This window comes from Haliaeetus leucocephalus, unplaced genomic scaffold (assembly GCF_000737465.1).
Source record: "Haliaeetus leucocephalus isolate CR32 unplaced genomic scaffold, Haliaeetus_leucocephalus-4.0 Scaffold577, whole genome shotgun sequence".
NCBI classification, from domain to species: Eukaryota; Metazoa; Chordata; class Aves; order Accipitriformes; family Accipitridae; genus Haliaeetus; species Haliaeetus leucocephalus.
The window spans coordinates 2711183-2734832 of NW_010973013.1; the positions used below are offsets into that span (position 1 = coordinate 2711183).

Sequence of the window (23650 nt, forward strand, 5' to 3'; positions counted from 1 at the left end):
ACAGGCAGGCCCCAGACTGGCATATTTTGCTAGTCACATCACAAAGTCATGTCTGAAATGTTCCCCACTACATCTCAGCTATTTCAGATGTTTCAAATCTCTCTCATAGGAAGCAACTTTTTCCCCCTCTAGGACATATATTTGCATTTTTCGAGGTAAAATGTCATCTTGTGATCTTATTCCCACGTTTCCAATCTGTAAATAGATGCATTCCTAGAACAGGGAGGAATGCAGGGAGGATAGATGTTAGCATAACGTAGGATAAAGGCAAAATAGGAACTGGTACACATCTGGATAAAGCCCTCAGGTAAGACTCCTACAACGTTCCGCTCCCTACAGAAGCAAGCAGTGGTATAAACCCCCAAGTGCAGGTAATTCCTTGCAGGAATGCTGTTAGTATTAAGAATCTTAACGACGAGAGTCTCAACAGTGGTTCTGTTCACTATATCACAATTCAATTAATCCAGTAAAAACATCAGTCTGGCTGGAAGAAGGATGACAACAACAAAAGCAGGGAAACTGTTGAGGCATTTCATAACTGTTGTTGCACTCTTTTGTTCCCTCTCCAATCTGATATTCCCTCTTTCCTCCCCCTATTTTGGGATATTTTTTGTGACTCCCTCAATGTACTTCAATTCTGGTAGAAAAGTCTACTTTTAGCCCACACCACAGATGTTTCAAAGGCAGTAAGTGACTCAAATTAGTCTTGTGATGGAAACTGTTGTAGCTTTATGTTGCCATGGCTTCTTTAGTTGACAAAATAATGCTTTTGACAGACAACTTCTAGGTCTTTCATAGTCCTCTTATTTTACACAGGATGGAGGTAACTTGAAGGACAAAAAGTGAAACAACCTTGTAGGAAAGGGGTTGTAGGAGAAGGCTGGTGGCAGAACTAGGCACGGACCCGAGGCATCTTCATTTCCAGGGCTGTACCAGCTGTCCCCCTTCTGACTACACTTGATGCAAGTAGGACTTCAACAAAATTTAGCCTGATGCTGGTAAACGCTGATTCATTCAAACAGTCTGTGAGGATGTGCTGGGTTCAATGAAGCTTGACTCAGATGTGTTGCTGTGGTCCTAAGCAGAATTTCTGGTTGGGGCGATGCTTATAGCAGCTCCCCCTCCCCACAGTGCAATGCTTATGGTCTGCAAAGGGGACCTCGTTTTATATCAGAACCGACCCACACACTTTGGGGCAAGGACTTCAATTCAGTGCTTATAAAGCTACAGTGAATGCACTGGCCACCAGCTATTAACTTCTGTTTGTTCCTCCTCTCCTCCTTTGAGAAAGGGGGAGGGGGGAACTAATCAGGCACCGATATTTAATACTGCAGTGCAGCCTTCTGCAGAGATAGAGAAACTGTCTAAATCAGTTCCTGTCAGATGTAGGCGTTAAGTCACGTTCACCCTCTGTGCAGGCTGTACATCCCAACTTCACCAGTCAGAAGCTGGCCACTGATCTTCCTCTATTCTCCCCAATAAAACATATTATTTAAAAAAAAAAAAGAAAGAAAGAAAAATAAGAAAAAAGGTGTCAGGAAAAAAAGGAATCAGTCAAAACATACCAGCTACTGCTTCCCTCTGCATTTGCATCTCAGCCTCATTATGTCACCTGAACAATAGGAATTCTCTTGGCGTATTTTAAGGCAGCAGCTTCCTTAGAAAGCTCCGAATCTGACATCCTCAGTGTGGAACCCTGGGGAAATAAAGTTGCTTTAGATTTCCTGTAAATACCTCTTCAACCAACATGAGACTAACAACGTCTGTCTGAAAGCTTGATGTTGCAATAAACCATGGTGAAGCATAGCTTTGGGAAGAACCTGACCCGAGGTTTATTTTGGAAGGAAACAAATACAAACTTGGGATCAGGCCTGAGAACTTGAAGTGACACAGATGTATTTTACTCCAAAGATTATAGTCAGATATTATATATCCTTCAAGTCAGTCACAAACTCTTATCCCCCCGCAATCCCATGGACCTCTGGTTCTGCCAGGAACACTGCAATACCTTAATCACAAATTACAACTGCAGCCTCCTTGGGAAGGAGGTCTGAAGTTATTCTGCAAGGACAAATCAAATCATCTTCATTAGCAGCTTTGACCAACCAGGGAAATAAAACCACAATTTTCAGGGGAAAAGCTTTTAAGGACATATGTTTGTCTCGAGGCCCTGGTACACTTATCAGAGAAAGGTTCTTCCCAGTAAGGGCAGGGTGCCCACCGCTCTCAGCTAACAGTTAGGCAAGGAGACCTGGCAAAGGCTAAGAAAGCAGGCAGGACCACATTTCTAGGCTGCAGTGATTCAGTGAAAGTCCGCTCTTCTTTGGCTCCCACGTAATAAATAATTTGCAGGCTGCCAAATTTTGCTTCATATTTTACTCCCCAACATTTCTGGATCTTGAACCTTCCACAGAGTCCCTTGTGCTGTCAGAAAAGAGCTCTTCATTAAAAAACAGCCTTGATAACGTATGGCATGTGGTATATATCCAGCCATTAACATTTTTCAGACACAAACCTTGATTATTACAATGGGCACATCTCACTGTAAAGCTAATGAAGGGGGGGTGGGATGCAGATGCCCCCAGGAGGCGAGCTGGCACTGAGCTGGATTTAGACCACCCCATAAGGGTCAGCTCACAGATGATGTGGGAAGGGATTGCAACAGCATTTTCTTAACAACTGAAACCTGTAAAATAGAGCTGATGTGTGGAACACTGGTGCTTTGCAGAGAGGCTGGATTTATCCCACAAGGACGTGCAAATGAAGCAACAGATGTAGTAGACGTGTGACAGTGGCTGGCATTCCTCTCTGGGATCTGGCCACATCAAATATCAGAGGAGCACAAAATGCCCCTTTATATAAAAAAAATGTATCGAAGGGAGTATGCAAGGCAATCCACCATCTACGGATACATACTGCAGTGCCCAGCTGCAGCATTCTCTTTTTCTATTGTTTCTTAGGCTGAGGGAGGAAAAGAATGGTATCTCTATGCAAGGGTCCCTGCCACTGCTTGCTTCCCCTCCTGTAAATTAATTTTGTCACCTCTATCACACCCCACCAGCTGCAACCAGGGCAGCTTGGGATTTTATTAAGGGTAAGCTGGGGATGGTAATCAGATACACTCAAAGCATAGAGGCAGCAGGCTAGTCAGAAGTACTGCATCTGTTAAGGGAGCGATGGAAATGATCCTACATTAATCTTAAAGACTTCCAGGATCAGTTTCAAAACAGAGAGGTGGAACGTCTGTTGAGGACCCTTGTTCAAGTCTCTGGCACATTTCACACCAATCCTACCTGCAACCTAGAAAAAAAAAAAAAGAGTCAGTAAGAGCTCTGAACACCACTTGATCTAGTAAGAAACAACATGGATTTGGTGAAGTAGAAAGAGGATGCAGAGAGCAGCCGATGCCAAGAAAAGAACGCATATGGTGGGATTGGAGAAGGGTGGAGCCTGATGAAGGTCAGGGTAGGTGGGAAGACCAGCGAGCAAAAGGTCTTCAAGAAAGAGGATGGTGGTTTGGCAAGATGTCACGATGAGAAGCGCCCAGCTTGTGATGAACAGATGGAGACAAAAGACAGGAGTGAAGGCAGGGAAGAAATGAAGATGGCAGATTACCAAACTGTTTATCTAAGAGGACTTAAAAGGAATCATTCTGAAAGGCGACGGAAAAAATGACACCGTTTCATTGCTTACTGTCATTTTAATTCAGCACCAGTCTAAGCCTTGCCATAAGGTACAGCTGAGTTAATATTTGGGATAATATAACCTTACTAACCTCAGGTTACACCTCCTTAATGTGCCTTCACCAAGCAGCATTTCCCTGCCACCAAAGGCCAGCAATCCAACGTCAATGGGTAAAGATTTTTACTCAGGGTCAATTCACTCTCAGAGTCACAAGCTGTAAGACCTCAGAACTACAGCGTGGACTCCAGGTGAATCATCTGAAGTCTCTGACCATCCATATGCAAAAGTGTGTAGTCATTCTCAGCTTTTTTTGTAAAAGGCCTTGAAGTCTTTGGGTTAAAACCTTAAATAAAAATGCTAGGTGGTGTCATTCTCACCTGTCAAATATAAGCACGCGCAGCACATGGCATAGAGTGTGGAAAACTGCGATGATTTGCTACAGTCATTCCAAAACTGATCACATCTGTTACTAAGCTTAATAGTAGGAAAGGACACTGCTTTGACTTAATGCTACAGTGTCAAGCTGAAGCTGTGAGTGATTAGAGCATGTGTTTCACCTGAGCTGCCAGTTCTCGGACCTCAAACCAGGATCATATTTTGTACTGCCTACAAAAAGAAAAGGTTTAGTGTTCTTACAACAAAGATTTTGGTCTGGTCCTCTAGCTGGTGCAGATGGGAAAATTTACAGCTAACAGCAAGTCACACAAAACTCTAAAGAACACCTGCAGAGGTATTCTTTAGGGAAAAGGTGCTTACCAGTACGCTTCAGGAGACTAGCAATCTCAGCACGTGTGCACAATGTCAAGTAAAACCGAAACCCACCAGTTACTATGATTTTATTTCTATTCTATATAATTTCTCTATATATATGTATACATATTCTGTATATATACAGAGATACGTATATATTTCTTCTGTTTAGACCAAGCCTATAGGGAATGAGTAGCTCCAATGAAGTCAGCTGATGACAAGATAAAAACAAAACAAAACAAAACAAAAACAAACAACAAAAACCCAACAGTGTAAAGGAGAGAAGAATCAGGTTCAGAGTCTTTCAAGCACTGATTATTTGGCAGCTAGTCAGTGCTGGAAAAGGTCACTGAACTAAGCAATTTCTAAGACCATACTGTAAACAATTTTACTGTGTTAAAAGAGGGACAAAAACATGGGCCTCTGCTAGATTTTATACAACTACCCATTTAAGACAAGAAACACCAGATGTATGTATGCATCCTGAAGAGAGATATCAATGCACAATAAATGAAAAGCAAAAATGTAGTTTTCCATTCCTCTGTCCAAACTGATGCACTTGTTGGCAGCTGGGCTTTCCTTTCTTTTCTGGAAAACTGAAGTGTCTGTGCAAAAAGTGACTCGTAAATTAAGACTGCTTGGCACTTTCCAATACATAGCTGTTTTTCAGCTGGTTATAATTTTACTTACCAAGCATTAAACACTTGGGTTGACGTTTTCCATGCTGGAGGTCTGCTTCAGGATAGGTTATTATGTTCTAAAATAGTACATCTAGAAATGGTTAGGCATTTCTGAAAACAAGGCTCAGGGGATGTATATAATTTGCCCATTTAAAACAAAGTGTCCAATTACTTTGTTTAAAAAATTTTGTGACACAATACTTTGGAGCAGGGCCTTGAAATTTGGAATTTGGTAGGGTTCTCACACCAGTGCATGCCTTTTGCCTGTGTGTCTGCAGAGCGATGTGTTAGTGTTCCAGCTCAGTTCCTCATCCACACTGGGCACCAGCCCCATGCAGAAGAGATGAGCAGAGCCTTCGCCATACCCGTCTCTCCTGAGCACCTGTGCCACCAAAGCAAGAACTGAGAACAGTCAGATCACTTCACTTGTGTCCGTGCTCTTCACGCCTCTCTGGCAGCACAGAAGGGGCAGGGATGAAAACCTGATTTCAGAGGTAGTGCCAGTGCAAGCAAGCCTTGGCTGCTCTTTGCATCACCTCCAGCAGTCTGCCCACATGGCTGCATGTGCTGTTTGCGTGACAGCCCAGTGAATCGGACCAGCAAATGCCTTTCTCTCTCCCTGCGCCAGTTCACCGCACGACCACGCCACCAGCACTGCTGTCACAGTGCAGGGGTGAGGAGGAGCCTGCAGCAAAGAGCTGAGCCCGGCACCAGAGAACCGCAGCCTCTGATGCCATGCGGGGAGGAACGAGGTCACCTGCTGAAAACTCAGCGGGGATGCAAGGAGCAGGGCGGGAAGGAGACAGAGGAATGAATGGCAGTGTGGGGAGATGACAAGAGGCAAAAGCACAGACTGCAGGAGGAGGAACAAAGCACAACGGGGCTGCAGAGAACAGGGAGAGAAGGGGTAGAAAAGGAGGAGACAGGTAAAGGAGCCAGTGACGAGTACCACCTTCCCCAAGGCACCTGGACCCGATATCTAAGCATCAACACTGCCAGCAACTGCAAAACCTCTGGCAGAGCATCCTTCTTTGCCTTTGCCTTCCCCTCCCTCCCTGTGGCAGACTTTCACCAGCTGCTCCTTCAGCCTTTTGACATAAAAATACCAAAGCTGCTGGAGTGAGTTTTATGGGGGAAATAGCTTTCGTGTTTATTTTTGGTTTCATACAAACACTGGAATTTTTTGTCCTAAATCTGCACTGAACTGAGTGTTAAAAGCGGTTGTTTTTCTGTGCCTCAGGTTTGTTTTGACAGGTAGCCAAAGTTTCCAGAAGCCCTGAGCTTACCTGCAGCTTGATAGAGCAAATGAAGCGGGGTGAAAAAGACAGTAAGCTACCTCCAACTGCTCCTTCCTTTCCCAGAAATGTGGCGCTTGAATCATGGGGCATTTCTCTCCTTGACAGGGAACATGCATGGAGCAGGAATCTTCCCAACTCAGGAGGCTGGAAGCAACAGAGTCAGTTAAGCAGTCTGGGTAGGAAATACAGAATAATTTTCATCTTCCCATCTCTTCCTCCAAAGTCCTATATGGGCAGAAAATTCACCAACTCCAGGCATCAAGGGGGGGGACGACACACCAAATAAAACCAAAACAAAACCCCAGTGCCCCCCAACCTAACCTGAACCAGCATACAAACTGAAAAAAAGTTCCCTATCCCATGCTGAGACCTTACATCAAAAGAAAACCTCTAAAGCCTAGATCTGACATCTGCTCAGCCTTCTTTGATGAAAAGCTTCCTCCAGCTGCTGGTTAAGTAGCGGTCAGCCTTGGAGCTTAAGTAGTAATGGTTACTGCACCATAATGGGGTTCCCAGTTCAAATCCCAGTCATGAAGAATCCAGCAATTACAAATGTTTAATCTGAGTTTCTTTTACTTTTGCCACTTAAATGCACATTAGAAAGTTCATATCCAAATCACCTTTAGAAACAAAATTATTAAAAAGTAAAACAGTCCAGGGTTAGGAATGGTGGAACGGAGGTTTTAAGTACAAGTTCAATGCATATCTACAAAAGGGTGATGATGCATCACCCTTACTCTTATCCCATCCTTACTCTTGTGATCACATACCACTTTCAGCCCCAGGCCACACGTATGCAGGGACAGGATAACCATGTGCTACCCAATCCATCAGAAATCTGGCATTTTTTAAGTGTTCTATTTCTGTGACCTAAATCGTATCTTTCTAATGTACTTTCAGCTACAATAAGAAATCACGCTGAGAAACTTCATCCCAAGAATGGAGGCTTATTGAGTACATCACTAAGCTAATCCCTCCTCAGCAGGGAGACATGGAATAGACAGTCCATCGATCCCTTCTGAGCTTCAATGACTAATCCATCGTGCTGGTACAGTGATACTAGAAGTGACCCTCTAATATTGCCAAAAGCAGGCATTTCCCCAAATCCTTAAACTGTGCTAATTCTGTAGAGAAGGTGCAGCAATCACTACAGATTCATGCAGTTGTGGCTTTTTTTTTTTTTTTGCATACATTTCGCCACATACATCTGTGAGTGCTGACTGAGCTAAGGTAGGTTTTTCTTTCCCCCTAATCCCTAAAGCAGAAAGATTGCCTTAAGGAAGCCTAAGCAACTTGCTCTAGTTAAGGGAATGGGCAGCTGCACTGTGTGGACTAAAGCATACCTGCACATGGATTTCAAGACCAGACCAAACCTAATAAAAATGGGTAGGACGGGGAGAAAGATCTGCTGGCCAAATACCAGCAGCAACATAGCCACAGAGGCTGTTTCTGCACCCTGTCTGGGGGATGCACCTGAGCTGCCACCACCTCCCTCAGAGCATCCCACCTTCTTGACGGTGCGTGTGAGCAAAGATCTACCCCTGAAAAGTAACAAACGTCCTCTTCTTCCTTCTGTACTCACCACGTAGCTGTGCTCAGAATAATAGTCTTCAAACTCTTCCAAGGACAGGGGATTGTTTTACTCAGTCAGTCTGCAAGGACAGGTGAAAGTCACCAGGCAGTTTTTTGGCTAAGCACCCTTGTATGAGCCAGCCATTCTGCTTTGTGTTCCCCTAGTAGGAAAGCGGTCTCCCCATTTCACCAACTGCATCTATTGCAACATCTGCCATTAGTCTGCAAACAACTATGGCATGCAGTCTGTTGTAATTCAGTAAACTTACTGTTTCAAACACTCGTAAATGTTTACAACAGTCAAATCAAATGCTTCCAAAAGGACAAAGCAAAATTCCACATCCCTGAGTCCTAGAGAGAAACAGCACTGGATCCTGACGTCAGGTAAGCACACATCTCTCTCATGGGCAGAGTCAAAATGTAAGTTTCTGGACACCCTTCTCCCTCCTACCTGCCCCTGTCAGACAATTAGGAATTGTAAATTAATGCCATAGCTTTTTGTTCCTTCTCCTCTTTTTACTTCTATAAGAAATGCAAGTTTCTGATAGTGTTAAATGCTTCAGATAATGAGAACAAAAACAGAGCCTACTTTGAAGGACAAATACTTTCCAGCTGCCTTCACCCAAACACAAAGAGGCCAGAAACTTAGCTGTGGTTCTGTACTTCCCATTATCAGTGTCCTACAGTGAGGACATTCAATAAGGTTTCTCAAAAGAAACAGAAGCGCTCACATTCAGTCTCTTCCTCTGTTTATCAGGGGACCTTAGATCCTCCACAATGCCCAAGTGATTTCCACTTTCCCTGAACCCACACAAGTCATAAAGAAAAGGTGCAAGCTTACCTCTAGAATTTCTCCCACCCCTGCTGCTTCTGAATGAATTTGTCTGGTTTAGTCAAGACTTGAATCCCACCTCACACACAAATATTTTCCTTCCTCTTTTATCTGGGTTTCTCAAGTGCCAGGGTTTATTTTTGCAGTAACAAGTCAAACAGGAACACAGCCGCCCCTTCCAATTGAGCAGCAGAGCAGCCTGTACCAAACTAGGAATTTCAGGTCCTTGAGAGAGAAATGCCACATTTAAAAGGCACAGACTGCTGTTGCACAGTCACCTCCTTTTTAAAAGGAGGAGCTGCAATGCAAACTAAAGCAGATCACACATACAGTAACATCAGATGGAAAGAGACGTAGCATAGCAATGGAATGGAAGTGTCCTGTGAACAGGGTGAATGAGGTCTTCCTTCACAGCACCTCTACCCAGAGCAGGATGTTCAGTCAAGTATCATTCCCAAACAACCTCTGCCAAGCTTGAGGATGAGAGATGATAATGTCACTAATACCCTGCCAGAAGGGCCCTTGCCTAGCGACAGGCTGGCATTAGACTGCCAGCAGTTTTACTAGTGTCACAGAAATCCATTCAGGTAAGAACAACCCTATTAGTAAACAAACAAAAGGCTGGAAGGCAAATGTGAGATTTCTCCCTTTGCAATTTCCTACACGTACCAGAAAGCCTTACACCAGAGAAAGGTGGTGAAGGAAGTAACTATGAGACCAGGAACAGCTCCACGCTGCCAAAATTAGGCTCATCAGAAGCTGTTGAATGTCTTTGCCATGTAGTAGTTGATGAGACAGGCAGGAGCTCATTTTCTTTGGCCATATGTCAGATTTCCTGAAAGAAGAAAAAGGCTTACACAGTGACATCATCAATCAGGTCATACCCCTCCTCACCACTCAAAGTGATCTTTTGAAGTTATTGGGCAATTTTAACTCCAGCTTATGAAGAGAGGGGTCTCAAAATTGCTTAGGTCTTTCAAGTCCTGCAAAAACAACGCCCGGATTGGAGAGCGATCCTAATCAGTGCCCAAAGCAAACTACAAAGTCTGAAGCATTTTGTCCCTGTCAGGCATCAGGGAGTCTGCAAAGCCCTCAAGATTCACAGGAAACCAAGCTTCACTGGATTTTTTGTTTATTTATTATTTTTTGTTAAAGAAGTGAAGGCAGACCCAAGAAGGAAATACAACACACTATTTCTGGCTTTTGCAGAGTGGTACTGCAACATCACAGCTTAGGTTTCTCTTCTAAAATAGGGTTGATTAACCAACTAGCCTTTTCCCACGCCAATGCCATAACCTTCCCAGCCACCTCCTCCTTATACCTGGCAATTGTGTCCTGAACTGCAGCTTCACTGGTTTCTTACTTCTTAATCCATTGATGATCTGCGGACTTTATTTCATACGGCTCTGGCAGAAACCTGTAGAGACAAGCTTGCCCTGTAAGAATAAGCCTGTGTCATAGCCAGCCCCAGAGCCCACTGTAATGCTACCTTTTCTAACAGAGCCACAAGTTACATATGCCATTTCAAAAGTTCTTTTTAACATCCACAGAAAGCATAATTAAAATGCTTTTTCAATCCACAAACACACCATCCAATCTCTTCATCTTCCCAAAGCTGTGTTTTGCTGAAATGGTAGTCAACAGCCTTAATGAAGTACTTCCACTTTGGGTACACCTACACGGCAACTACAGAATGAGATCATAGCACACGTAATGTAAACCCTGTTATAGCTAACATTAGGCGAAAGTCATAGCACCGCTGCTAGCACAAGCTGCAGCCTCAGCTTCAGCCTAAGAGCACAAATTGTGAGGTCTCCATAAACACACAGTGGAGTCTGTTGTGCACTGCAATTTCCTTGCTACCTTCTTTGCCTAAGACCGCATAGGCACACAGTCACATGGCAGGCACAAATTCACTGTAGTGGCACATTTTGCTGTGCCAGCCATGCCTTGTTCGGGAATCCAAGGCTACTGCACTACTACAAAATAACATTTAATGCCAAACAGCAATGTCTTCTTTGTTGCTAGCTGTACTGTAACCAACCAGCTTGTTCCCTACAGATAAAGTTATCTGTATTCACACACAAAGCGTCTCAAAGAGGAGCAGTCAAAATTTATGAGGCTAAACTCTCCCACAGAGCCACCAAGGTGATATGGAAGGGAACAGCATGTAGGCTAAAAGAGCAATCCAAAGTCTACTGTTTTAAAGCTGCAGTGGACTTGCTTAAGTCTCATAGGCTTTTAATGAATTTACCTCAATAGTGTTTTTCAAATCATAGACTTTGGGGAAAGTAATCTTTAATATCTCACAGTCTAATATTTACCAAAATGAAGAGGTCTTAATCTAAGTTAGAATAAGCCCCTCAGGTTCCATTACACCAATATAATGATCCTCTCACCTCAGTTCCTCAGCTACAGCTTATGAAGTTGACCAGCTGCTAGCAGGCAGCTTCTCCCTAACATTTGCACACAAAGAAAAAAGGTCACAGAATTCCAGATACACAAATTCCCAATTCCTAAGCCATTTCAGAAGCTAAAACTTCACGTTTCTTGCAGAAGCTGGAGTTTTGCTTAGCTTGCTGTCTTTTCAAAGATAGGGAAAGACGTTTGACACCCTGAATTCCATTAAGTGAGCAATTTCCTAGTTTTATTTTCTCTTTAACAGGAGTAAATTGAAGGCTTTCAAGTGTCCAAATGGTATGCATGAAGTTTTACTTAGCACCTTCCAAAATCAACAGTACACTCCTTTGTCACCTATTCAGAGTGAGATGCTCATCAACAGCTTGTCACTCTGCTGTAGAAACTCGATGATTTACTCAATGTAGGGAATGGAAGACAGGTTACGTCATTCAGTTGACAGACTCCATGAAAATGACTCAAAAAGAACGCCAAATATCAATTCAGGACAAAACATACTTTATTGTACTGTAATGTCAGAAGTACAAGAAAAGTACTGCAGAGAACCATGCTAATGGGGCTTTTAGGGTCTGTGAAGGACAGAAGTACAAGATAATGGGGTACTACTGTACTCAGTGCAAAAACCGATTCATTTGAGGCACAAGTACACTATTGTTTAAGCAGCTTGATTCAAGCACAGCTCTGGTATGTGATCTACTCTGTTTTCTTTCTATGTGACAATTCTATAATAAAGCTACTTTTACATGAAATAGGCAGTAGATTCAAGTCAGGGGTGTCCAAATTGCCACTTGGCAACTGAAAAAATTAAGAAAAATACTCTGCATAGTCACCCTCCACAATTTAGTTTCAGATATGGAGCTGTGGCTAATGAAGAAAACTTCTTCTGAAAGGTCAGAGCCCAAATCTGTTTGGTTGGGTGGGATTTTTTTCCGCTCTCGTACATCTATGGGTAATGTATTTCACATTGACAACAATTTATCCAATAAGAAAAAAACCCAAACTTGTATCTTTGATAAAGAACCATACATATCTAACATTCAAATAAATTTCAGCCCTTGAGATCTTAACTTATGGCTTAAGACACAATGAAAGTGTTTGGGCACCCTTGAGTTAAGTTAATGAAGAGCTAAAAAAGGCAAGCAAGATCACTGTTTTGAACAGAGCTGACCTCTACAAGAATAAAGCAGGAATCCAAGTCACTAGTTACTACTAGGCTGACATGTACTGCTGCCCAGAAAGATAAAAATGTAACATCACAATGAAAAGGTTCAACAAAGTTGAAAGAAAGGTTTCAACACCAGAAGCAGCATTTGAAAACAAGCTGTTTATCTTTTCAAGAGATGCAGATTGCATAACTCTAGGCATGAACAAATATCCTGGCAATCTTCTCCTTTTACACAGCAGCTGTGTTTAACATAGGAAGTTCTGGCTTTAAAGAAAGCTACTTGAAGAAGAATTAAGATTTGCATTTCCCTGTCTACTTAATGAGATTAGAGAAACGAAAAAAAATTACTACTGAAACAGTAGTTTCTCAGTGGATCCCTATCATTACAAACACAGCTTGATTTGTAAGCAACGCAAGACTAAACAGACAACTATTATTTTATATTATTACTATGCTTATAAGTTACATCAGTTAAAGTTATAAAAAGCCAAGCAGTTTTGCCCTATTTCAAGAATAGTTTCCAATCAACACCAGTTTACATGGTGAATGGGACTTCACAAATAAACAAGGAATGGTGACATCTTTGGGTCAAGAATGACAAGAAATAATGGGCTCTGTGCTACCAATCAACCTCAACAAGAATATGGCACAAGGGCCAGCCCAAGCTGTACCAACACTGAACCTTTAGCACTCGGCACAAATTCGGATCTCTTTACTTTAGCTAGCAAATCAGGTGAAAAGACTGGGTAAAAAAAAAAAACTAACTAAAAACTTAAGCCAAAAATTGGAATATGCTTTTTAAAAAACATCTGTAGTTTTAAAATAACTTTATGCTGACATCAGTTTGTGCAAACTAAAAAAACTCATTGAATTTCTCTCTAACAAAAGACAAATCCCCCAAATATTTTCCTTTTAGCCCATTGTATCTGTAGATACAAACTCAAATCTAACAGATGTAAATGCAAGAGAGAAAAAGTTACAGCATCTGCACAACATTCTTTCTACAAACAGCTGCTGGAGGGAAAGTCAAATATAAAAGGAATAAAGAAAGGAAGGTTCCATCTGAAATACTCTCACAATCTTTCCCAGTCTGTAGTCCATGAATCCGACTCTGATGCTAAGGTGACAGTGTATGTAAGCAGATTTTTTTGTTGATTTTATTATTTTTGAGTTTCAATTGAAGAGAACCTGAGAAGAGACCCAAGCCTCTTCAGGAATTGTCGGATGGAACATGCTCCTCAAATCCTTCGCTCTCTCGGACCAATGCTCTTTCCAGGATAACACGACCTTCCTTGTAGCGCTGGCTGTCTTCAGTGGCAAATTCATAGATCCAACCCAGTTTGCTGTTGCAGTTCTTGCAGCTCACATCTCGAACCATGTGGCGGCCAGTGAGCATGACCCGATCCTGAACTTCACTGTATTGCAGATTTACCACCTGAGACAAATATACAGAGGATAAGGAATAGAAAGGATTAGTCCACCTAGAGCAAAGCTTGGTAATAAGGTGCATGACTATCAACATTTTAAAAGAGCCTGTGGCACTGCATGTGAACTGAAAACTGCAGTGTAGTAAGTCAACAGCTATTGAAAATCTCCTGCTTGAGAAGGTTACACTTCAAAGATGTGCTTCACGGGGATGTACATTCCTCACTGTTTAACTGAGAGACATGAAATACTATCACAAGATCTATGAGAGTGCAGAGTACTGTGTTCAACTTTGGGTGAGAAATTCCTGGTAAATAGCTTGTAAACTAATTGATATTAATACCCTTGTAATGTATGTAACCTACTTCTAGCAACTGATGTGCTCACTTAGTCCCAGAAATCAGAACCAAAATATTAAAAGAGGTACTTCTTTAAAAATCTTGGGGTGCTTTTGAAACAATCATCTAAGAAAAAGAAAGACTTAGTGGCTGACAATGCAGGCATTAAACATTCGCCTTTTTTTTTTATGTGCTATCTTGGCAGTTTAAAATATACTTTTAACTTGTTTAGGCAGCAACACCATAGAACCAGGTATAATTCATTGAAAAGTTGATGTCAGAACTATATCCAAACTGCCAATATGTGGTGGGGTTCTAAAAGATGGTGCTGCACTGCTTTCTCAACTTTCCACCTGACTGTGCTTGCTCTCTCTCCTTCAGCTGTAAGGCTTCTGACTGCAGAAATGTAAAAATCAAACTTCTGTGAATAAATCTCACTATGTAACACAAGAAAAATTTGAACCCCAGGATCCACTGCTTATTGGGCGAGAAAGAAATCAGATGCACAGCTCTTTTGTAGCTATGCAGCCTAACACTTACGTATAAATATTACTGACAGGATTCAGCACATCAGAAATCTCAAGGCCAAGCATAGTTAAGCGAAGACATCACTGATGCCTCTACCAACTCTGACAACGGCCAAATGGCTTTCAAGAAAAAAACCAAACCAAAATACACCAATGATTACATGACTAGGAACACTGTGAGAAAGCAAAGCATGATCACTATTTTTTCAATGAGTCTAATGGACAAGTCTATATGGAAGGGTTAATAAATAATGCTACAATTCACTCAGAGTTTACTTTCATACTTCAATTTGTTGAATTAAATCAAATTTGATAAATTAAAAAAATATTGAACTAAACTAGATTATTGCCTGTAAAAGATTAAAGTCACCTAAAGTTGCCAAACTACTCTTAGCTTAGATGTGTTTTAGAAATTAAACAGAATACTGTCTAGACTTTTTTTTAAACTGAGTAGAAGTGCAAATGCCTTTGAAACTCTTTGATAGACAAAAGATACTCTCACAGTGAATTTGAGGTTCATATTACAGAAGTCCCCAAAGTTAAAAGTCCACGCATTTTGGCATGATGTCTCTACAGACACAATCCTCTTTATAGTCTTTTAGAATTGCACATAAACTAATTTAGATAGCTTGCTATCAATAGTAAATGCCTAATTTGACTTCAAAAACCACCGAATAGAAAAAAATAAGAATTAAAAAATTAAAATAGTAATCACACAACACTTTAGCCAAGAAGTTTTTTAGTTTTGATGATAGATTCATATCCCACAAACTCATTTTTCAAAAGCAAATAGTAGCTCCCCCTCAGCTTCTTACTAACCTTGTTAAAAAGAAAGGCTCTTCCCGTGGCCCCTGTAAAACGAGTGGAGATGAGCTCAGAACGATTGGTCAGAATCGTGTCGCAGTTTGCACAGGAGAACAGGCGAGTGCCACCAATATGATCCAGAAAAATTCTTCCCATTTTTAGAACTTATGTAAGTTTATACTCAAGGCCTGAAAGCAAAAGGAAAGATCACGTAAAAAAAAAAGCATTACAGCAAAAAAAACCCCAAAACCTCAAACCACCCCATATATATGGCAGAATATTCTGCAAAAAAGTTCAGCTAATGATTACAGAGGTTCTTTCTTTCATAGATGAATTACTGAACTTATAGACTGTGTTCATCCTTTCTCAAGACAAGTTCTTTCCAAAAGTGACCATCTTACCAATAAGATAACACACCTAGATACGAACTAATTACAGTAAATGAGCAAAACATGATCTGAAACCTTCAGAATATAGTTCAGACATTTGCAGACCACTACTGGACCCTATAGTTCTTAAACTCAAAAGCTTCCATTTCTTCCCTATTTTCTTTTCGTCTTTAATACAATACTGAAATTCCATTCCCGACGACTTGCTCATCTTAGTCAGCATTGGGAAATGAAGCACTGAGAAGTACACTGAGTCACCAAGACAATTATAGTTTAATTTTCCCAAGTCACCCCCCCTTTTTTAAAATATATATGTATTTTGTCACTTCCCCTCAGCTTTGCACAATTGATGACATGCACACAACACAACACCACCATCCAGGATGCTTTAGTCTTCCAGTATAGCAGACTGGGCTACTGTATTTGACTTGACACTTACTTATTGGTTTCATATACATATGTATACAATAAACAATCCACCCAGTCTTTACACCAGACAGTTTTATATACAAACATTTAAAGCTGTCTAATCTAAATACAAAATACTGTCTCATTTACCCAAGCTATTTCCAAAGCATCATCACTAAAACACCTGAGCAACTCCAATGAGCAGAAAAAGAGAGCTTAGAAAGTTTATAGCAGCAGATCTGTAGTACCTGATAAATAAACCTCTTCACTGCTTGGGAAAATTAAAGTATCTCACCAACTTTATACCAACTAACATAAAAAGTTAACTAGCAGGTAGGCACAGAACATACCAGACAGCTGAAAACTTAAATCACGAAGGATGAGATAACATGACAAAGGAACTAAATTATGTTATTTCCATTCCAACTGCAGAAGTTTTATGACTAAACATCTATAGTTAAACAAGTTAAATATACCTCCATTTATGCTTCATATGTGGAATCAGAAAAAGAGCGTTGTCTCTGCTTTTGTCATGCACAGCAATGCAAAGTAAAACTGACACACACAGTAATATTAAAGTTGTGTGGGTTTTACTTCTCAGAACAGGAGACAGTGTGCCGTTCATAGAGAAATTAATCAAATTTTGTGCTCATCAAGCTGAATATTCTATGTCAAATGACTTTAAGAAGCGCAAATACCTAAATTAAACCCATTTCCAGTTTTAGGGAATCAGTTTCTTAAAGGTTACTCTGACATGCACAAAGCAAATGGACTAAAACATGCACCTGCACACACAAAATTTAAAATATCATTTTTACATGTAAAAATCATAAGTCACTGACATCCTGATTTTTTTTCCAATTGCTTTATTTCACCATATTGTCTTCTTACAATGTGTGGCAATAAAAAGGGTTCCTAGTATTGAACAGAGTGATTTTAACACAAGTTCCTTACATTCAGATTTTTCACATCACTATTAGTCTTCTGTATCCCATCTGAAGGATACATAAAAATTCAAAGCAATGGAATGACTCTTTTCCTTTAAAGGTGATATAATACCCATTTCTCTTCTTGGAAGGATAAATAAAACAGGTCTTGATTTTGATAAAAATATTTCAGAGACTTAGCTGAATGTCGGGGTATGACTCCTTGTGACTCCAGTCAAAATACAGTAAGCGTTTTCCTTCAGTTTCTCTAAGCATTATACCTTTCTAATATGCCTTTATCTTTCCTAGCAAGCGAGGGCAAAAGAAAAATTAAAATGTGAATAGTGACAGCATGAAGGAAAATCAACAGACAATAAGCATGAATAAACAACTATCAGTCAAAGTCTCCAACCAGAAGAAACCACAAATACAAGCAATAAAGGCAATTGTGACAGATATGCCCATAAGGCACTTGGCCTATCTCCATGTGCCATCCTTACTAATTTTGGATAATGTTATTTTTGTGTTGATTGTATTGTGGATTAAAAACAATTAACCCATCATAAGTTATTGTAAATGTAAATGTAAATATTGGATGGAATCAACATCCAAAAGGGTATTTCTTTCAGGGTAAACACAATGCTCACCCTGTCAGTATTTTTAGAAGCTAACATGAAACAAATCCAAAAACATCCCTCTCTTCTACCAAGAGCAACATGAACACTAAGATTAGTAAGTGACAAGAACAGATCCATTTAACAGACTAACCTTACAAAGGATGTCATTTTGAAAATACGCATCTGAACACTTAAAATGCAAATACATCACCTATCTAGAAACATAATTCATGTTACTGCACCCAGAAAAGCGGTAACCTAGAGTCACTGAAACCAAAATTTAAATACTTCAGAAGAGAGCGCAAGTGTAATTCTTACAAGCAAGTTTGAAGTCAAAGCAACATACAAATGTATTACTTCTGGATATGGCATTATGCATGGACTGAAGTTGTGAGTCCTGAAAATATTAAACATTAAAATAAATACATAAATAAATATGTTCAAAGACATAAGGCTGAAAAACCTGCCTAGTAATATAAGGCCTAAAATCTTCAATTCTTCATATCACCCAAAAAAGCTGAAAGTAACCTCATCAAGTATCTAAATGAGAAAGAAACTTCCAATAAGACTTGGGTCCCAAGAGAAAGACAAAGCAAGATTCATTTGATGGTAGCACAAGGCTGTGAGAATTCAGACTAAAGTTACAGCAGAATCTAATAAACCAACTGGTACCAGAATAATTTTCTTCAGAATACAGTGCGTAAGAAAACATGTATTCTTGAAATAAATAAATACACATTTAAAAGCTTAGAAAATTAAATTCTACAATCTGCATTGTAAAAGTCAAAACAGTCTAGATTTCGAGTATGTTTTTTTAAGAAGCTGCTAAAATAATGTAATCCTACTAGAATGTCCAATGTTTAAAATAATCTCTACACTTAACTGCCCCCTGGCAGATTTCAGGCAAAAGAGATAGCAGCCTACAACTATCATTAGCTCTCAGTTTTGATTCCTACAGGATTTCAATGAATTTGTAAGGGTCCAGCTGAAGTGTTATAAAACTAGTCACCTTACATTAGTCTTTGTATTACTGCTCACAGTAGTAAAAAGTAGGAAAAAAGTTACAAAATGACTGCTAGGAAGGCAGCCTTTAAATGCTGCATTTGACCATGAATTTTCTAAATAAGCTAACAAGGAACTTTCGCTTTTTCCTCTCATATAAGGTAGAGAAGTTAATTTCAACTTGAAATCATTTCACACTCTCCCCTCTCTGTTCTTTTTCCCCAAGCTAAAAACAGAGTATTCACTTCTAAGACCAATTCAGAAGGTACTTGCTGTGGATAAAGACTGTTCTCTCCTTACGTAAGGATCCTGAATCCTGTAGGGTATACTTATTGTACACTGGAAAAAACAGAAGCACAACAGAATATGGAAAAGCAATTTTCCTTTGCTCTCAGGCTCATAACCCTCACATACAGAAGTGGTGTGTACAAAGTCACCCAAAATAACTGCGTAATTTTTTTCCTATAGTTTTCACTTTCCATGTAAAAGGTGTGGGCGTCTATTTATGTTCACACATACATAAATGATCTGAAAAAAGCCACTTATAGGCAGCTTTTATAGGCAGTGGGAGGGCTCTCTGAAATGAAGAGAAGCCAAAGAATTGTGAAGCATAAAAGCATTTCTAAAGCATAAGATCCTCCAATTAGGGGGAGGAAAATGCTAGAAGTGCACTTACCCATTCATCCACTCTCTACACTTAAAAACAGTGAAAATAACTTCCATTGGTTCAGAGAGCCAGTCAGGTTCCCTATTCCTATTCACAACCCCAGAAAGTGACACTACCACATCACACCAATTCCATCATGCTACTAGCAGAATTTTCAGAAGCGGTGGACAGGAATCTTGGTTATTCACAGACCAAATGCTGAGGAAAGAACAGAGATTTTTTTGGCCCATGATTTAATCTTTAAAGTCAGCTACGCATTCTTTGTTGGGTATGTGTCAGTGATGAAGTCCTAGTGACCCTGTCCTCATGCAAATTACCAAACACAAGTTGTAATATTAAATTAATGGCTCCAGTGTAAAAAAGGCAGGCATATTTACTTTCACTAAAGGGATATAAAGTATCTACCACTGGTCAAATCTACACAGTTCAGAGAGACAGGTACTTCTACAAACTGAGATGATGCCACTGTGTCATTAACTGGCACCCTGACCAGCACTATCAACCTGAATTCTTGAGGACCTTTAGCAGAACAATCAGTGATATCTCGTATTACCTAGCTAGTAAGGCTTGCTGTGACAGTCCGTTATTTTGACAGTTCAAACCTTGATACAACTTCTGAGTTGTACTGTGAAAAATTTCCTGCCTGCATGCTTCTCCCAGTGAGTGCACGGACAGACAGGAAACACAAGCACTGTGGCTGTGTGCTATAATATGTATTTCTAGAGCAGTATCCTCCCAAACATCCACCTGTCTTTCAGTGTTGATTTTGGCAACACCAAGCAACAGCTGTCAAAGAGCTGACATTCAACAGCTTAAATGTGACCACTATCTGCACACAGAGCTGAAACCACCCGAAGCACTACTTGGTTGGTATTTGCACTACCTCATCTGCCTACATTCACAAGCAATAAAGAACAAAAAAGTAACACAAAGAATTATTTATTAACATTTTTAAAACTAACAGTCAGTGTTCTCTTGTCCCAGAGTGCATCTCTTGAAGACACAGCACCGTCAACATTTGGAAGAGCCAGCAGGCACTTTCTATATACGCACTGGACTGTGGATATTTCAGGAGCCTCAGTGTTGCTTCAGCACCATCTACTGCATCTCAGATCTACAACAGAAAACAGCTGCTAGTTAAAGGATAAAAAAAGCCCTATGACAGCCTCTCTTTCACCATTTCATTGACTGAAAACACCTTCCTTTGTATGGTGAGCCAAACAAACACCCTCTCCCCCTTGAAAAAGGACTGTACATTCCCCTAAGCACAGTAAAACATTCTCAAGATGTACTTACTCTAGAACCAGACTTAAACTTCATCTTCACATCTCAGGAACCGGGCTTAAGCTTCCTTTTCTCATCTCAGAGATGGACAAAAGAGGAAAAAGAATACTTAGCACAGCTACACAAGACCACACATTAAAGAATCACTGGGTAAGCAAAATAAAAAAAAACCAAAACCAAAAAACTTGCTCCTTACCTTCCCAGGTTTCTGCTGTTCACAAGTAGGCGTGCATCTGAAAATACACATGCGGTCAGTCTCTTAGGAGGTCTGAGATTCACCTGTCTGCCACTGACTTCGGTGACTGTTGAAGTAAGCAGGGCCCAGCCTCTGGCCTCTGCCTACATGCAGAATTCGTTACCAGAAAGCACCACACATAGCCAAATGTGAGGTAAGAAAGTGAACTGGAACAGTATGCTATGCTCATTAGAACCATCCAGCTACTGTAGCAAACTGTACAACGAAGTTAATACAGTCAAACGACTGAAGAGGCTTTGGCAAAGTAATGAAAGCTGTGCCCAGATGCAGTGCACAGCACCCGCCTAGAACAGGCTGCCGTGCAGGATGAAACTGCATTTGTGCAAGTTACAGTAGTATAATTTTCTATTGCAAACTGGCTTTTTTTCTAGGTAAGGCAAAAGTTTCGCATTGTAATACTGGCATTTAAATATGTCAACATAACGTTATATTGGTGCATGCAAACACTAATACAGCATAGTTTGTTTCAAGTTTACAGAGAGCAGAGCCATACAGTTGGGTGCTTGTTTCTAATACAGCCCCCATATCTCAGCATCCCACATACAGTAACTTACACCCTCACAATACTCTTGCTAGATAACATATAAAAGTCTTAGTTTACAAATGGTATCAGACTCAGATTAATTTTCTTTGCCACTACAAGAGTTCAAAAGCAGCAACTATTCCTGTCTCGTTTCTTTTCCCCTTTCTTTTTCCCCTTTCCCTTCCCTAAGAGAGGAAAAGGATCACCTTTTCCTCTCATAATTCCCCAACTGTTTTTAAGAAAGCTGTATTTCCTGCTTTTGTAATACCTTTATTCTTATACTAATTAAGCAGATAAGACAACTTTTGCCTATTAATCCATTCTGCAGCATTCAGAAGGCTAAATTTAGATTTTGTTTTCATTCATTTTAGTGCTGAAGTGATACAAATCTTCACCCGTAGACACGTTTCACGAGTCATAAAAAAAAATCAAATAAACAAGCTTTAAAGAAATGGTGAAAAGACAATGATCACCTAAACTTCCATACAAACTACATCCAACTGGCAGAAAGGGTGCGAATATGCTTAGTGCATCTCACCAAGAAAATTTTATATTAACTAGGAAACTCCTAAACATAGGTAAAGGCTCCAAAATTAAAGAGAGAGCCTTGCTACCAAACATTAACAGTGTTTAGGCATTTCCTCTACACATTTAACAAGATATTTTTAAGTTAAAACTTGCTTAAGCAAATTACGTATTTCAGCAAGAGCTGAGCAACTCAAGATTTCAACATAGGTCAAATGATAGTAAACAAACATGAACCAGTGACCTAACTTGGACAACAAGACTTCAAGCTTGTGATGACTACCAGCAGAGGGAATGCTAAATATATATACATATATATATTTGTGTGCATGTGTACAACTCTCAGTCTGTCACATGATAAGTAACAAATCTCATCTGTTCTTGTCTTCTCTACAGGGCTCTGAGGTGCAATTTCTTTTGTCCTCACGCACTTAGCAGCTACAGCTGAAACTCACTCATTATTATTAAAAGCTATATATAAACAATTAGATCTGCATTCTGTAAGTTAAGTACTTCCACAACTACGGAAGTGAAAGTAACAGATGACAGAAGCCTCCAAATAATATTTCTAAAGACTAACATTAGAAAAAGAAAGTAACACTTAAAAATGGACAGTTTCGTTTGTCACAAACATTACCTGAATTCAGCTATCCAGAATGAGTCTATACATAAAAGGATTATATATAACTGTTATATAGTTATATATATGGCTATATAGCTGAACCAGCTGGGAATCTTTACGACAGAGCAAGTTCTCTCACCTTCTGCCATCAGTCACAAACATTAGTTAGGCTAATGGTTAATCTACTGCCATTAGTTGTTGACATCAAGAGCCACTCTGCGACACCTACCACTCTGAGCCATGCCCTGTTTCTCTCTCACGAGACTGGTGTACTTGCTTTGTTACTCCTTCAATCTAACCCTAACACCGTGTTTACTGTTTAAAGAAAATAAAGAACAATAATTTATTAAATTCTATCACTGTATTAGTCCAAAACACAGCCTTTATTCGTAAATAAGCACGCTGGATTAATCTAATCTGTATCTGTTTGCACAGTACAGCTGAGGTCTGTACACAGAGTAACAAACGAACAGACAGATGACAGTCTTTGCATTCCTTTTTGCTTTGACTAGAGCCTTTTCCAGCGCAAAAAAAAAAAAAAAAGCGCTTGCCAAATATTTCAGTTCCCTGAGAATCCATACTTTCACAGGCAAAATCCAACCTAAGAGCTGACAGGCGTAGCTGGCTCATTGCTGGAACAGCAAGTTACAACTACCACTCCATTTCTGACAACCGGCCTCCCCTGAGAGTCACCTGTGGGGCAGGGACACGGGCTCTACTCAGGGCTGCTTCGGCGATGAGTAAGTCTCCAAGGCGCGGTGAACAAGCAGCACCTTCTAACCGGGAAGGGAGAGGAGAGATGCGTCAAGCGGCACCGCTGCTGCCCTAACCGGGCACAGCGCGAACGACAGGGCGGGCGGCCAGAAGCGGCGGCGTGGGGGGGGGGGGCGGGGGGACTGACCCACGCTCTGCGAGGGGCGGGGACGGGGCGGGGCTTT

The 23650-nt window shown here is 40.5% G+C and overlaps 1 protein-coding gene and 1 long non-coding RNA gene across 2 annotated transcripts; both read right to left on the reverse strand.

The window, feature by feature from the left end:
• Positions 1 to 1544: 1544 nt before the first annotated feature.
• On the reverse strand, positions 1545 to 8893 carry LOC104838160. Its single transcript, XR_775039.1, has 5 exons — positions 8826 to 8893; positions 7995 to 8064; positions 6451 to 6556; positions 3193 to 3300; positions 1545 to 1696 (listed from the first exon to the last, which is right to left on the reverse strand). It is a non-coding gene; the product is annotated as an uncharacterized LOC104838160 (long non-coding RNA).
• Positions 8894 to 11715: 2822 nt separating this feature from the next.
• Positions 11716 to 23624, reverse strand: YPEL5 (yippee-like 5 (Drosophila)). Its single transcript, XM_010577754.1, has 5 exons — positions 20983 to 23624; positions 20799 to 20863; positions 20465 to 20616; positions 15509 to 15681; positions 11716 to 13834 (listed from the first exon to the last, which is right to left on the reverse strand). Exons 4-5 carry the CDS (start codon positions 15647 to 15649, stop codon positions 13610 to 13612), a joined length of 366 nt encoding a protein of 121 aa, XP_010576056.1. The 5' UTR covers positions 15650 to 15681; positions 20465 to 20616; positions 20799 to 20863; positions 20983 to 23624; the 3' UTR covers positions 11716 to 13609.
• Between the last annotated feature and the right edge of the window lie 26 nt (positions 23625 to 23650).

Bases quoted from the DNA above. Each gene is read 5' to 3' on its own strand.
- YPEL5 (XM_010577754.1), bottom strand. From the start codon at position 15,649: ATGGGAAGAATTTTTCTGGATCATATTGGTGGCACTCGCCTGTTCTCC. The intron at 13,835-15,508 runs GTTAGTAAGAAG...TATTTGTCTCAG, and splicing joins GAGCCTTTCTTTTTAACAAG to GTGGTAAATCTGCAATACAG.